Source organism: Rattus norvegicus, chromosome 1 (assembly GCF_036323735.1).
Source record: "Rattus norvegicus strain BN/NHsdMcwi chromosome 1, GRCr8, whole genome shotgun sequence".
Taxonomy (NCBI): domain Eukaryota; kingdom Metazoa; phylum Chordata; class Mammalia; order Rodentia; family Muridae; genus Rattus; species Rattus norvegicus.
Genome location: NC_086019.1, coordinates 253,886,607 through 253,900,126, shown reverse-complemented (window position 1 = coordinate 253,900,126; position 13,520 = coordinate 253,886,607). Strand labels below are relative to the sequence as shown.

The 13,520-nt window shown below is 52.8% G+C and overlaps 1 protein-coding gene across 2 annotated transcripts; it reads right to left on the bottom strand.

Moving 5' to 3' along the window:
• Positions 1–7,915: 7,915 nt before the first annotated feature.
• Kazald1 (Kazal-type serine peptidase inhibitor domain 1) lies at positions 7,916–11,488 on the bottom strand. Of its 2 annotated transcripts, NM_001033064.1 has the most exons (5): positions 11,227–11,329; positions 10,241–10,769; positions 9,013–9,173; positions 8,780–8,927; positions 7,916–8,597 (listed from the first exon to the last, which is right to left on the bottom strand). In NM_001033064.1, the coding sequence occupies exons 2-5, from the start codon at positions 10,749–10,751 to the stop codon at positions 8,503–8,505; spliced, it is 915 nt and encodes a 304-aa protein (NP_001028236.1). In that variant the 5' UTR covers positions 10,752–10,769; positions 11,227–11,329; the 3' UTR covers positions 7,916–8,502. The 2 variants fall into 2 exon arrangements, with proteins under 2 accessions (NP_001028236.1, XP_038964996.1); XM_039109068.2 differs by lacking the exon at positions 8,780–8,927 and having other exon boundaries at positions 8,203–8,597; positions 11,227–11,488.
• Positions 11,489–13,520: the final 2,032 nt, after the last annotated feature.

Here is a 13,520-nt window from a genome sequence, read left to right as displayed (position 1 = left end):
CTTTTTCCACTATCCTCCCCTCTCTCCCTCACTCCCCATGGCAAGCCCTTCCCAGTGCTAACTTCTTTTTTTTAATTATTTATTATTTATTTAATGTATATGGGTACACTATAGCTATCTTCAGACACACCGTAAGAGGGCATCAGATCCCATTACAGAGGGTTGTGAGCCACCATGTGGTTGCTGGGAATTGAACTCAGGACCTCTGGAAGAGCAGTCAGTGCTCTTAACCGCTGAGCCATCTCTCCAGCCCTCCAGTGCTAACTTCTGTTACTCTGCACCACTCCCCAGCTCCCAGGCTATTTTCTTCTATTTTAAAGAGAAGGCATAGGGCCAGCTCTCTCTTGTTGGGGTGCCCAGTAAATTTTACAGACGATGTATAAGGAGTGTAGATGAGGGGCGGAGAGTACCAGTGAGCTCGAGTTGGTTTGTGTCTTGGTTTGATTTCAGAACATGTTTGTGTGCAGTATCTAAAGATTGTATCTTATCAGCACCCCCACCTCCTCTGAGGTCCAGAGAGGTTAAGGGACCTATTCCTGTAACAGAGTCAGTTAGTGGCCAAACCAGAATTAGAACCCAAAGAACCCAACTCATGGCTGAGATTGTAACTACAAAGCTGCTGGGTTCCTTTCTCAAATATATGAGTACACTGTAACTGTCTTCAGACACACCAGAAGGGGCATCGGGACCCATTACAGATGGTTGTGAGCCACCATGTGGTTGCTGGGAGTTGAACTCAGGACCTCTGGAAGAGCAGCCAGTGCTCTTAACTGCTGAGCCATCTCTCCCTTCTTAAATATCAAAAAGACAAATTTGACTAACAAGTTCTCAAAGAGTAGAAAATGCCAGATGCTGTGGCCTTTGGGCTGCACAGGGCAGGGGATACCTCTCTTCCAACCCCAGCGGCAAGAGCACCTCTGTTTGCCATTCTCCCCTGCAGAGAAGACTCTTGGACTCCCTCTCTGGAGGCCAGCTCAGGAAGGCTGAGGGTAACTCTGCACTTCTGGCCCCATGTGTCTCTTCCAAGACCTGGCCCGTGACAAACCTGTCCTCTTCCTCTGCCATTCTAGCCACCTCCCAGAGGCTTGGTTTGCTTTGACAGCGCCCTTTGTGTACTACCTAAGTCTGAAAGCTCTTTGATCCGCACTTCCCCCTTTCCTGCTTGGAAGAGACACTGGTCCTTAACACAAGCTCTAGTCACTTGTCATCAACACCAGCACGGTGTCCCCAACCTCCTCTACACAAGGCCAATGCAAGTCTCTTTCCAGAGGCGCTGCATGCCCCGATAATACCTGAATGCTCTCCCTTGGCACCCACTGACCCCCATCTGCCCTCTTCAGCAGAGGCCTCTGGGAGGAAGAGTGGAGGAGTCTGGTCACACACTTTCCCCATCCTTCTTGTCTTCTCCCATCTGCCATTGATTCTCAGAGACGAGTAAGGGAGAGGAGAGTAGTGGTTGGCCCCGCAATATGTCCCCCCCCCTCCACGCCCCTGCAATAAAGGAGTCAGGGCCTTTCCAGTGTGCTGGCTGCTCTCCGCTTCCGAGTCCTCCCTCGCCCCTCCATCTCCTCCTCTCCCTCCCTCCACCACAGCCTGCAGACCCAGCTACAACCCGCACACAAGCAGCAGCATTTGGGGGCTGAGGCGGGAGAGGTTAATTATTGCTCCCCCGCCCCCCACGCCCCCCACAAGATGTATCTGACTGTCAGAAGGGGTGACAGATGAAGACAAAGTACAGGTACGGCTCCTGCGAACCCGGCCTTCCGTGTGTACCAGCCTGGTTGAGGTGGGGGGGGGGGGGACTACCGAAGTTTTAACCCCTCTGGTGCCGGTGTGGTGCATAGCTGATGAGCATGAGGGAAGCTAGGGTTGAAACCTGGCAAGAGCCATCTGAGGCCCGGAAGCCTGTAGGGCCTCCTCTTGCCTGCCTCAGTCATCAGGTTGGATGTTAATGTATAGGAAGGGCTCTGCTAAAGACTCTAGAATCAAGGCCACAAAGCCATTGAGAGGAGCTTGCAGCAGAGTCTGAGCCTGGATATCTGGAGAACCCTGCGTAGTTTGGGAGTCTAAGGATACACTTCTGCTTTCTCCTGTCCTACGAGTCTGTCCCCAAGGGTCCTGATCAGGATGTGTGTTTCAGAAAGAGTGTGTGGTTGTGTGGCTATGTGGCTGAACCCAGGTGTTCTTATGGTGATGTAACTCTATAAGCTTGATAGTACAAGGAGAGAGGGAGAGGGAAGGGAGGGAGGGAGGGGGGAGGGAGGGAGAGAGAGAGAGAGAGAGAGAGAGAGAGAGAGAGAGAGAGAGAGAGAGAGAGAGAATACACACTGTGTCAGTGTGGGTCAGAAAACTGGTACAACCGTGAAGGTATGTCATCGGAAGAATGTGGAGGAGGGTTTGCAAGCATCGAGGAACCTTTATTGGGGGTGGGGAGCATGCCAAGTGTGTCACTACAAGAGGGTATGTGGGTGTTGGTGTATGAACGTGGTGTGCTGCAGACATACACACATGTGTGCAGTACTAATCTAAGGCTGTGGCCTCTTGCCGGTGGCCCTCTCCTTCCCTGGTCTTCTCCCTCCGTAAGCAAACGAGGTGAAATAATTACTTTTCCATTTAAACGCCCCATGTTCAAGCCAGAATGAAAACAAAGTGATTTAATAAAAATGTCTTTAGAAAGGAGAAGAGGAAAATGAACATCCTCTCCACTCCCCTCCCTGGTGTTCAGGGGGTTCCCAAGCCCTTCAAAGTTAATTAAAACAGGAACTAAAAAATCACAGATTCACTTAGCAATCCTTTCCCCATCTCTGCCTTCAAGGTAAGGCAGCCCCAGAACCCTTAATTCCAGGCCTGCCCCTGGAAGCTGCCCCAGCTTGTTTTAACTTCTGCAGGAGCCACCCTCATTCCTCATGGGCACCCTGGCTTTCCTGAACCCTTTCTTCAGGAGGGGACTTTATCCCTCCCCTCCTCCCAGAGTCATCAAAGGCCTTGTCTGGCTATCTGAGGCCCTTGATGGCCATCATCAGAGGTTTCCAGCCCTGCCTCCTCCCAGGATGAAACCAGCCCACGGTCCCTGCTAGGCCTCCTCAAGGGTCCCCTGAGCCCCCAGCTGCTCTGAGCTTTATCTGTCTTCACTGACCCCTGGCCCTGTCCTCGGCCCCAGCACAGTGTAGATCTGGCAACTTCCGCCCTGGCTGTATCTGTTCCCCATCAGAGGCCTCATTGGAACTCAGGCCACTCAGCAGCCCAGATAAAAGAGATGGATGGATGTGAGTTTGGGGGGATGCCCCTCCCCACAAGCCAGAGCTAGAGCCCTGAGTTCTGACAGGGGCTCCCTGTAGATGACTGGGGTAGGGGTGACACAGCTAAGCTCTCCAGAAGTCAGGTCCCTGAGCACCTCCATCCTGCCTCAGTCCTCTTCTTCTGAAGGCTCAGTTTTAAGGACTCTTCCAGGCAGGCATGTTGCATTGTACTTCAAAGGAGATCCTGCACTGGGTACCCTGCTCCTTTTCGGCCAATCATGGCCGAAATAATCTTGGTAAGATTGTGACCACTAGCTGAGCACTTATTTGCTCTAGACAGACCATTTATAGAGAGCTCTGGTGCCTGTGAACTGTTATTATTATCTTGCAGAAGATGGCACAGAAAAAGGAAGGTGCAGAAACCAGTCCTGGAGGCTGGGGAGATTGGCTCAGCCCTGGAGAGTACTTGTTGCTCTTCCAGAGCACCTGACTTCAGCTCCTGGCACCCATGAGAAGGCTCACAACTGCCTGTAACTCCAGCTCCATGGAATCTGATACCCTCAAGGTTTTAAGAAAAAAAAAAAGCTGTCCCAAGGTATGAACTAAAAAGGAGCAGAACTGAGCTGAGTCTTGGACCCATTATATGAATCCCATGTCCACTTGTGGAGCTCTTTTGTAGAGCCCTCAGTTCTGCTCTTAGGACCTAACTTTACTCCTCAGAGCTGATGCCCTTGGAGATCTTGCTACTGCCCCCAGAAGCCAGCCCTCTGATGCTAGTGCACAGTGAGGAGGGGCAGGAGATCTAGAGAAACCTATGTTAGAGCCTGGATTACTTGGATACCAATTCAGCCAAAGGAGATGGAAGGGAACTTCTGCCCTGGTTCACTTACCTAGGACCAGGAGTGGATGAGAGACAGGAAGCCATTGGCCCTAGAATCCTCAGCCATCAACCCCAGAAGATCCATCCAGCCCCTCAGTCCCTCCCTGCTTCTCTTAGGGGTTCTTTCTTTTCCTCCTAGGGAACTCTGGGTGCTTTTTAAGTTCCTCAAAGTCTATCCTCTCTCTAGAGCTTGTGTTTTACATCTATCTACTCTGTCCAGGGAGACCTAGATGGCAGAGAAAATGTCAAAAATAAATTCGTCCTGCCTCTGTAACCTCCCCTCACCTTTGAGGGAAAAGCCTGGCTAAAATCTCAATTTTAATTGCCTGTAATCCCAGCATATTGCAGACAGAAGTGGGCAGATCTTGATGAGTCAAGGCCAGTCTGGTCTACATAGTGAGTTCCAGAATAACCAAGGCTACATAGTGAGACCTTGTCCTTCTCCCCATCCTCTCTCCCTGCTCCCCCAAAGACCTCAACCCTAGGAAGAGGGGAGGACTTCAGAAAAGGGAACCAGTGAGGAAAAGAAACTCAGCAAAAACAGGCGAGAAGAAAGGGGACATGTCTGTTTCCACAGACAGGCCCAGGTAGTAGTAGTCTGCTAAGTGGGCCTTAACAGCATCCGTATAGCAAACAAGGGAAGAGGGAAGAAGTAACCAGGAAGCGTCTTTCCAGCCCTAGGAGTATGCTTATGGGGATTATGTTCTCCTCCAGAGCCATGCCCCACCCTCGTTTGAGTCCTCTGTACTGAGTTTAAACCAAAACTTTAATGACAGCATGGTAGAAAATGACCTGGGATTTGGGAACAATGTTTCATGGAACATTGGTGTTGTGAACCTGCCCCACCTTACCCACCAATGAGTCACCTCAAGCTAGGCCAAGCCCTGAAGCTTTTAAAGCTCTCCTCTTCTCCCACAGCACATCTGGAACCCAGCTTAAACACAGAAAAGCCTAGAGAGGGTTAGGGTCCCCCTGTCGAGAGAAGAGGGGAGAGTGACTTGTCTGAGCTGGTTTCTGGGCTCTGCTCAATACTCACGTATTGAACATCTGTCTGGACCCCTAACTTAATCCCTGTCTGTCTGGTCCCCTAATTTAATTCTATTCATGAACCCGGCTTCATTTCTTTCCTCGGGCCCTTCTTGATTCAACCACCACATCCTAAGTGTTCCCTTCCTGATCTACAACTGACTCCCAGAGTTCAATACCATTCAGACGAGACCCCTGTCGGTCTCTAAGAGACCCCTTAAGGTCCGGCCAACCCGTTTCCTTCCCGTGACCCTTTCTTAAAAGGGTATTTGCTTTAAGAAAGAATGAGGGGTGTGTGCTGGGGAGATGGCTCAGCAGTTAGAAGCACTGACTGCTCTTCCAGAGGAAACTGGGTTTGATTCAGTCAGTACCCACAATCAACAGTGGCTCACAATCATCTGTAACTGCAACTCAGGGAATCTGATGCCCCATTTCTGACCTCTGTGGGAACCAGGCCTGGGCCAGGACCTATGCTGGGATTAAAGGCATGCTGCACCACACCCCTAATAAAATAATCTCTTTTTAAAAGTCTCTTATATAGAATTTATTTATAAATTCTGGTGTTTTGCCTGCATGTGTCTATGTGAGAGTGTCAGATCCTCTGGGGTTACAGACAGTTGTAAAAGACATATCAGTGCTGGGAATTTAACCCTGGTCCTCTGGAAGAATAAAGAGTGTTCTTACCGCTGAGCCATCTCTCCAGTTTCCCTTGAGGGAATCTTGGCCCCCTAGCCCAGGCCCGGCTGCTACTACCAGAAGTATCCGCCAGATGGCAGCCTTTCCCCAGAGCCTGTACTCCTAAGAATTGCCAGAGGGGTCGCCTTTCCCCCCCACTAAAGGCACCATTCTTAGTGGTTGCACAGACTCAGCCCCCATCAGCATCCCTGGTATGGCGAGTGCATCCTTGGTCCCCAAAGTCTGCAATTTTGGCCTCTTCAAAATCAAGTTCTCCCTCTCCTCTTAATCCTCCAGGCTTCTATTGGATGGGTGGACTCCCCATGGGGTCTTCGGTTCTGTTCAGTCCTCTGATGACCCCTATGGGGCGGATGTGGCTTGGCTTAGCCCCACACCCTCGATTCCGACCAGCGTGGATGAGAACATCCTAAAACCTTAAGCAGAAGTGGTCAGAAGCAGCAGAGTTCGTGTTACTATCACTCCAAAGAGAGTGATGGAGTGATGGGTGCCTTTATAGCATACCGCGTCATACACACCTGTGCACACAGTCCCCTTTGGTTTTTCTCCACACATTCTGCTCTGAATGGAGGAGAAACAGAGTCAGGTCAGCCAAAAGCAAGAGAGCAGCCCTTCCAGAAGGTCGAAGGTCAGAGACAGGGACTACAAGTTTGGGAGGGGGTTGATTCGTATAAATCCAGTTGGTCCTCTCTTCCTGACTCGCAGCCTCCGAGTGGGAGCAAAAAGGAACCCATTTGCTACATCTTATGCAAACGAATTAAAGTCCCAGAGGTGGGCGCTGGGGGTGGAGTGGCGGTGCACAGAGAAATGTCCCACCGCCAGGCCTGGGCCTCTCTGGTTCGGCTCTCCAGAAACCACACACCTCGGCTATGAGCCGTTTAGTGAAAAAGGCTTTAAAACCCGTGGGGGTGAGGAGCCGAGAGTGCCCGCCGCACAGTTTCCCCGCCTTCCTCCTCCCCCTCTCCTCCCTCGGGAGCGGCGGGAAATTATTTATTAAAACACCGCCCGCGCTCTCATTTATTTGCGGTGAATAATCCTAGGCATCTCAGCGCGTTTATTAAACCTTTCCCGTCCCCGCGCCCGCATTACTTTAATAATAAATCGCGTGTCACTTTCCGGCGACATTATTAAACCCCGTCCGCTGCAGCAGAGGCGGGGTGCGGGGAGGGTGCAGGCAGTGGGCGGCAGAGCGTCCTTCCACTCCAGGCTGCGGGGGCCCAAACCGTCATGGCTGCAGAGGGGGAAACTGAGGGGTCGAGGAGGTTACTCCCTACAGAGTCTCCAGACGCGACAGATTCGGGTTTGGGCGAGAGCCAGCCTGTGCTCTGCAGGTAGGTGCAAAGGGACAGGCAGGGCACAGGACATCTTGGAGCCCCGCAGAGCAGAGAACATGCTATGATGGACACAGGGACCCAGAGCCAGGTCCCCTCTCACAGGGTGGAGAGGATCTTGAAATCGTGCAGCAGGACGCTCCCCACCCCTACTTGGCCCAGGCTCTCCCACTGCCCTGCTTTCTGCTCGCGCCTTGCAATTAGCTGCCAATACTCGGCTACAGCGCGGCTACCGGGGATCACTGTCAGAATCCTATTGGAGAAGTGGCCACCGCCAGGCAGAGGCAGTTGGAGATGTAGTTCATACAGGCAGAAGGGGTGGCCAGGCCTGGAGCTTGGGGTTCGCGGCCACGCCCCTTCCAAGGGGCCCAGCAGCCTGTGTTGGGTCTCCCGCGGCAAACACAGACGCTGAGCCAAGAGCCGTCCCTCCCCGCGGTGGCGCCAGCTCAGGGCGCAGTCCCGGCGCGTAGGAGGTTGTCGCTTTCCACACACAGCATCTTGGCCTGGTGACTAACTTAACCCTACCCTTTAACAATTTCATAAACTCCTCAGTGTCCCCGGGCGAGATACAGAGAGTGTGAGTGTAGGGAGAGATCTAGGCCAAAGAGTGTGTTGGTGAAGAATCAAGTCAGAAGAGACGGCTCACAACTGGGACAGTTAAAACAGGGTTACTTTACGTTCAGCTGGAAAATGGAAAAAGAGAGGGAGAAGAGGAAGGGTGTGGCTAACACAGGCGCACCCACCACTCAGTTTGAGCATTTATTTTGGGGTCCCAACCACACAGGCCTGGTTCCCCACTCTGCCAGGGTGGGGGTTGGAATAACTTCCTTCCTTTCTCCAGTCAGATTTGCTCTAGGCTCCCTCACTAGAGGACAGGAGAGGGCAGTATAGGCCCGAGTCAAGCCTTCTCTCACACAGCAGGCCTTCGTTTAGGGCCTGCAATCACTAGAAGCCAGAGTCTGTTAGAGACACTCAGGATTGTCTGGTCTCTATGTGCACATTGGTAAGAATTGTCTGAAGCAGTACGGCTCGGTTCGTTTCTAATTCTTTATTGGTGCTCACTGTGTCTAGTTGTCCCCTAGAAGGTGTAAGACATGGAGCTACCCCCACCTCTCTCCCTATACTGGACCAAATCAGTTCCACTGCGCTCATCTCTACCACAGAAGCTTCTGGAAGATGAGTTTTGAGGAAAGGGGCACTGAGGCTACAACAAGCATTAAATAATCCATGAAAGGACCCTGCTCGTCCCTTCCAGTCTTCTCCAGGCCTTCTCCACAGCAGGGTTGGGGTGCTATATCCACCCTGCCCATACCCACAAGCCAGAGATCTGAACCTAGTAGTAATCTTCCAACTCTTCATCTTCTGCTTCCTCCTCAGGAATCAAACCCTGGGATTGCAGCTGGGAGAATCCTGTGGCATTCAGCTGGTCTGCAAACATATGTGATAAAGGGAAAGGGTCAGGGAAGAGACTTGGTGTATGGGAAAGCGTGTGTGTGTGTGTGTGTGTGTGTGTGTGTGTGTGTGTGTCACATGCAGACTGTTCCTTACAGGCATTCAAGGGTCCTAATGCACCCCATCTTCCTGGTGCCCAGAGCTCAGGGCTTCCTTACCCGGTGTGAGTACTGTGAGGGTAGCAGAGGCCTCAGCCTGGCCCAAAGCATTCCTGGCAAGGCAGCGATAGGTGCCCTCATCACTAGGGCGCAAAGCCTGAATCTGTAGCCAGCCAGTTACCTCAAACTTCTGAGGTCCACCCCTAAACTGGAGACAGATGTACTTACTGTCAGCAAGCTCATATGGGGAAGTCCTGGGTCTTTCAGGGGTATGCCCCTGCTCCTGTCCCTACCTGCACAGAGATATGAGGGTCATCCCCCGGCAGCTGGATGTCCAAGCCGTCTTTCCTCCACTCAATCGAGGCCATGGGGTAGGCAAACACCTCACAGCCAAAGATCACATCCTGTCCAGTCACGTTCCAAATATTGTGAGGCTGCGACAGGATCTGGGGCTCTGAGGCAGGGGGATGGAAATATGAGGCTTGACACCAGGAAGCTCAGCAGGAACACAATTTACAAATTAATCTGGACGCGTCTGGGGCAGGACACAAAGCATGCCAAGGTCAACATGCTTCTGCAAACAAAATGTGCCTCGAGCCTGGATACACACAAGTGAAGGTGCACGCGCGGGCGCGCGCACACACACACAACAAGGGCACAAAAGCAAGCTGGGAGATGCACAGGCACACAGCAGTATAAATTACACAAACATGCTTACAGGCCCTTAGCTTAGCTGAACAACCGTGTCTGTCCTGGACTGCTCTGCTGTCCTCATTCTACCCTAGGGCCCCTTTCCTGCGGGCCATGTAACCAACACCTCCCTCCCTCCTTCCCCCTTTTCTAACTAGGCCCAGTTCCCAAAGGCTTCAAGAGCAGCCACATTCCCAATGCCATGAGAATGCGACACGACCTGGGCTCTTTCAGAGGAGGAGGTGGGACTAGTACGGAGGCAGAGGAACCTGAAACCACCTTGTTTCAGGGCAGAAAACTGTTGCCCCAGCCCCCTTCTGCGTTTGTTTTCGTTGCAACTCTAGCCCGGATAGAATAGGCAGAAACTGAGGAAGTGAGGGTGGCCAAAGAAAACCTCAAGCTCGAACATCCCCAATCCCAACCCAAAGGATGAGGAGCAAAAGAGGCAAAAAGCCATCTCCCATTCACTAAGTCCTACATTCGAGAGAAAAAGGATAGGCGGGAGCCAGGGTTAACAGGATGCGTCTCACAGGACTCTCTCTGCCTGGGCTACAGCAGTCTGGGCGAAGTCTTGGGGGCGGGAGGGGGGTGTCCCAGCTATTGGCTTTGTGCCTATCCTTGGGAAAGCTGGTCCCTGAAAGTCTGGGTAGAGCGCTCAGGCAGCTCAAACCTGCCAACAAATCTCAACCTGTGCTTTAGTGGCAACCTTTGAGGCTCTTGGTCTCCCTCATCTATTCATTCTGTTGACCATAAACCAACGCTGTTGGAGATCCGGGAGCAGTGTCTTTGGGAAGCCAGGGTCCCGGCACTAAGAACCCTGGGCTTGCGTACCCGATTCGCAGGGCCCCGGATGCACCACAGTGAGGTTAGCGTCCGGCCGAGCGCGGGCGACCTCCTGCAGTCGGCAGACCTGTGCGTAGGTACGGCCGTCGGAACCACAGAGCGGGCGCTGCGAGCGGCAGACACACAGCGGCTCCGGAACCTCTCCTCGGCTCAGGTCACCGCCCGCGTCCAGCCTGCATTCGAGCTGCTCGCCGCAGCGCCCGTAGAAGTTAGCGCTGGGGTCCAGATCGCAGAGCTGGCCCTCCAGGTTGGCGCATTCCCAGCAGCAGCCGCACGCATCCCGCACCCGGCCTGCTAGGCAGCCCCGCGGCGCGGCGCACTCTTCTGGCCGGCAGGGAGCACAACCCTCGCCCTCGGCTAGCAGCCGCAGCCAGCCTCTCCTCAGGTAATCAGGGCCTGTGGATGGCCTCGCGCTAACCATCAGCAACAATAGTACCAAAGGCAGCGCCAAGGAAGGTGCAGCATGGTTAGCTGGAAGCCCTGTGAACACTCGGGGCATCAGCGCGTAGGTGGCACCCTGCCAGGAGAGGGAAGCCAGGTCAGGAGGTCAGAGATCCAGCCTCACCACTCCCTGTATAAAAACTTGATTCTAACACTGACCTTTCCTCTGCTACCCTAGAGCCAACCTACAAAGAGGCCTGGGGACTCCCTGGGGTTTATGCCAGTTGGTAATTGATTAGGCTGGTCTTGGGGACTAGGGAGTAAAGAGGCAGAGAGTCTCTTGGGGTAGGATCACTAACACCCATGCACGTATGCATGCACCCATACACACACATACGCGTATACACACATGCATACATACATACATGCACGCGCGCGCGCGGACACACACACACACACACACACACATCAGCACCACCTCCAGAAACCACCCCCAACTTTGATGCACCTTTGCCCCAGAGATGGATAAAACTACACCTGAAGTAAAAACTTCGAGCTGGGGTGATGGTGCTGGGAGCATCCCAGCGACTCACCTAGTGCCTTGGACTAGGCCCTTAACAGCTGTTATTTCCAATCCTAAAGGACCGGTAGGGGAACAAAAAGAGTCGCATGCACGGCCAGCCAGACCCGCAGGCCGCCTCTGCTTCTGCCAGGGGATCGCTGGCTGCCCACAGACTTAAGATTCAAAGAGAAGCTCCTCCGCCCCTTCTCCCCGCCCCTAGATGTTGAACACCCGCCTTCTTCCCAGGCCCTGAGGCCGATAATTTTATCCAGTCTCACAAGGACCCTCTTGGGCCTTTCACTTCAACCCTAGCCCAGAGTCACAATGAGTGTACAGAGCAGCCGTCGTAACCAGACGCCAGCTGGGAAAGCAAGGATGTGAGAAGAGAGTAGGGGTGGGAATGGCCGAGGAGCTCAAACTGTTGGCTGAACCCCAGGCCTGTCTCATCTGATTTAGTTCCGGAGAGAGGCAAACAGCTGCAGTATAGAAAGAAGGAAGGAGATCTAGAGTTAAGACATTTTACTCGATGTAAAATTTACTTCAACAGTATGGACATTTCTGGAGGGCAGGCTCAGGGCCAGCTTCCTCCCGGCACTGGGGCGCAGACTAGACATAACCGTTTCCAGCTGCTATCCACATCTGGCTACCTCCCTCCCACTATAGGGCAGGTGCTTGAACCGGCAGAGGAGCCTGGTGATTAGAGGTCGGAACTGACTAGCGGCCGCAGCGAGGCAGGCGGGTGACTCCCCGTAGGGTGTCTCTGGGGTCCGGATTACAGGTTGCAAATTCGAGCATGTCTGGGCCAAAACTGTTCAGTCTGGAGACCTCCACCAACGCCACCGTGGCACTTTGGACTTGGGGCAGGAAGCAAAGCATCCCCGGAGGCCCCGCCCCTGCCGGCCCCCAAACAGCTACCAGAAAACCGCAATCCAAGATCCTAGGATGAGGAGGAGCAGGAGGAAATCCAGCTTTGAGGCAAGGGAGAGGAGGGGTTTATATAGGCCCCGCCCAGGAGGCGCCATAAGTTCTGACTGCGCGTGCGCCCGCGGCGGTTCCGCTCTCCACTGCGACGGGCTATACTACGGTCGTCATGCAGTTCTGACTTTGACCGAGCCATCCTCAAAGGAGCATTCAGTCAGCAGAGACGCTGCTCCTGCTAGAGGGGTTCTGACGACTTGGACGAGAGCTGTACACAGACAATCCCAAACTCCGAGGAGACAGGAAGCGAATTTCACGCGAGGTTTCGGGACTGTCGCGAGAATCAGAACGGCGAGCTAGACGTCCAAAAGGAAAATCCCGCGGCTTTTAAGCCAGGAAAGAACGAGGGCAGGCAGATACTGATGATAGTGCTAGGCAATCCCTTGGTTGAAGGACAAATTTGAAGTGTTGCCAGGGGGGCGGAAGTGAACCGAGGATTGCAGAATGTTCTGGAAAAGGCGTGAGGAGGGCTTGCCTATTGGAAGAATGGAGGCACTTTAGGGGAGGTCTCTAGCTATGACTGACAGCGCGCCTGGGTGGGCGGTGATCGTCACCAGAGGTAGAGTGGGAGCTGTCCAGATCTAAATGAGGAACTGTGAGCTTCCAGCCCTAGGAGCCACCATCAAAATCCCCAGCGTCAGGGTCCTAGGCACTCCTTCCGTCTTAATCGTTGCTAGCGTTTACTTTTAGTCTTTGCTATACTTCGCGCCTCTCGTAGGAATCACGACTAACTCACCACTGTATTTTATGTCTCTGTACCCCCGCGACCGGCTGCTAAGTAAGTTCTTGGGAAGCATTTGTGCATTAAAACTGAAAGACTCCCCGACTCTGACAGACGACTTTTACTTGACTTTTCTGTCACTAATGAGAGGCTAGGGATTAAATCGACGGAGAACGAGCGCCCTCTGGTGGGTTTGCAGCAGCTGAGATTAATGACTGCATACTGTCTATACTAGCGATCCACTGTAACTTTGAAAAAGTTCTTACAGTAGTCTTGCGTTGCTGCTGATTAAACCGGGGGTTTTTACAGTTAAGCCAGCACTGTGTCACCGAGCTGTATCTCCAGCCCTATAATAATATTTTAGAAGGGAGTTTGTTCGCATGAGACAATTTGAAAGCCTAGCTACTCGTGTTTCCATATGCTCATAATCTGGCACTTCATCCGTTGAAGCTCTAAAACATGTTATGTAACAACCGCGTGCCTCAGAAACAGAAAAAGAGCGAGTTACACTTTAAGACGTTGGTTTGGCGAGCTTCCTACTATTGAGCCAAAGGAAATTATTTCTAGTCCAGATGATATGGTTTCTACCTTTATATATCAGTGAGTGAGGTGAGATTCAGATGAAC

Coding starts and splice junctions, on each gene's coding strand:
- Kazald1 (NM_001033064.1), bottom strand. CDS start 10,751: ATGCCCCGAGTGTTCACAGGGCTTCCAGCTAACCATGCTGCACCTTCC. Junction 8,928..9,012: donor ACCCTCATATCTCTGTGCAG/GTAGGGACAGGA, acceptor ATCTGTCTCCAG/TTTAGGGGTGGACCTCAGAA. Junction 8,598..8,779: donor CCTCACAGTACTCACACCGG/GTAAGGAAGCCC, acceptor ATATGTTTGCAG/ACCAGCTGAATGCCACAGGA.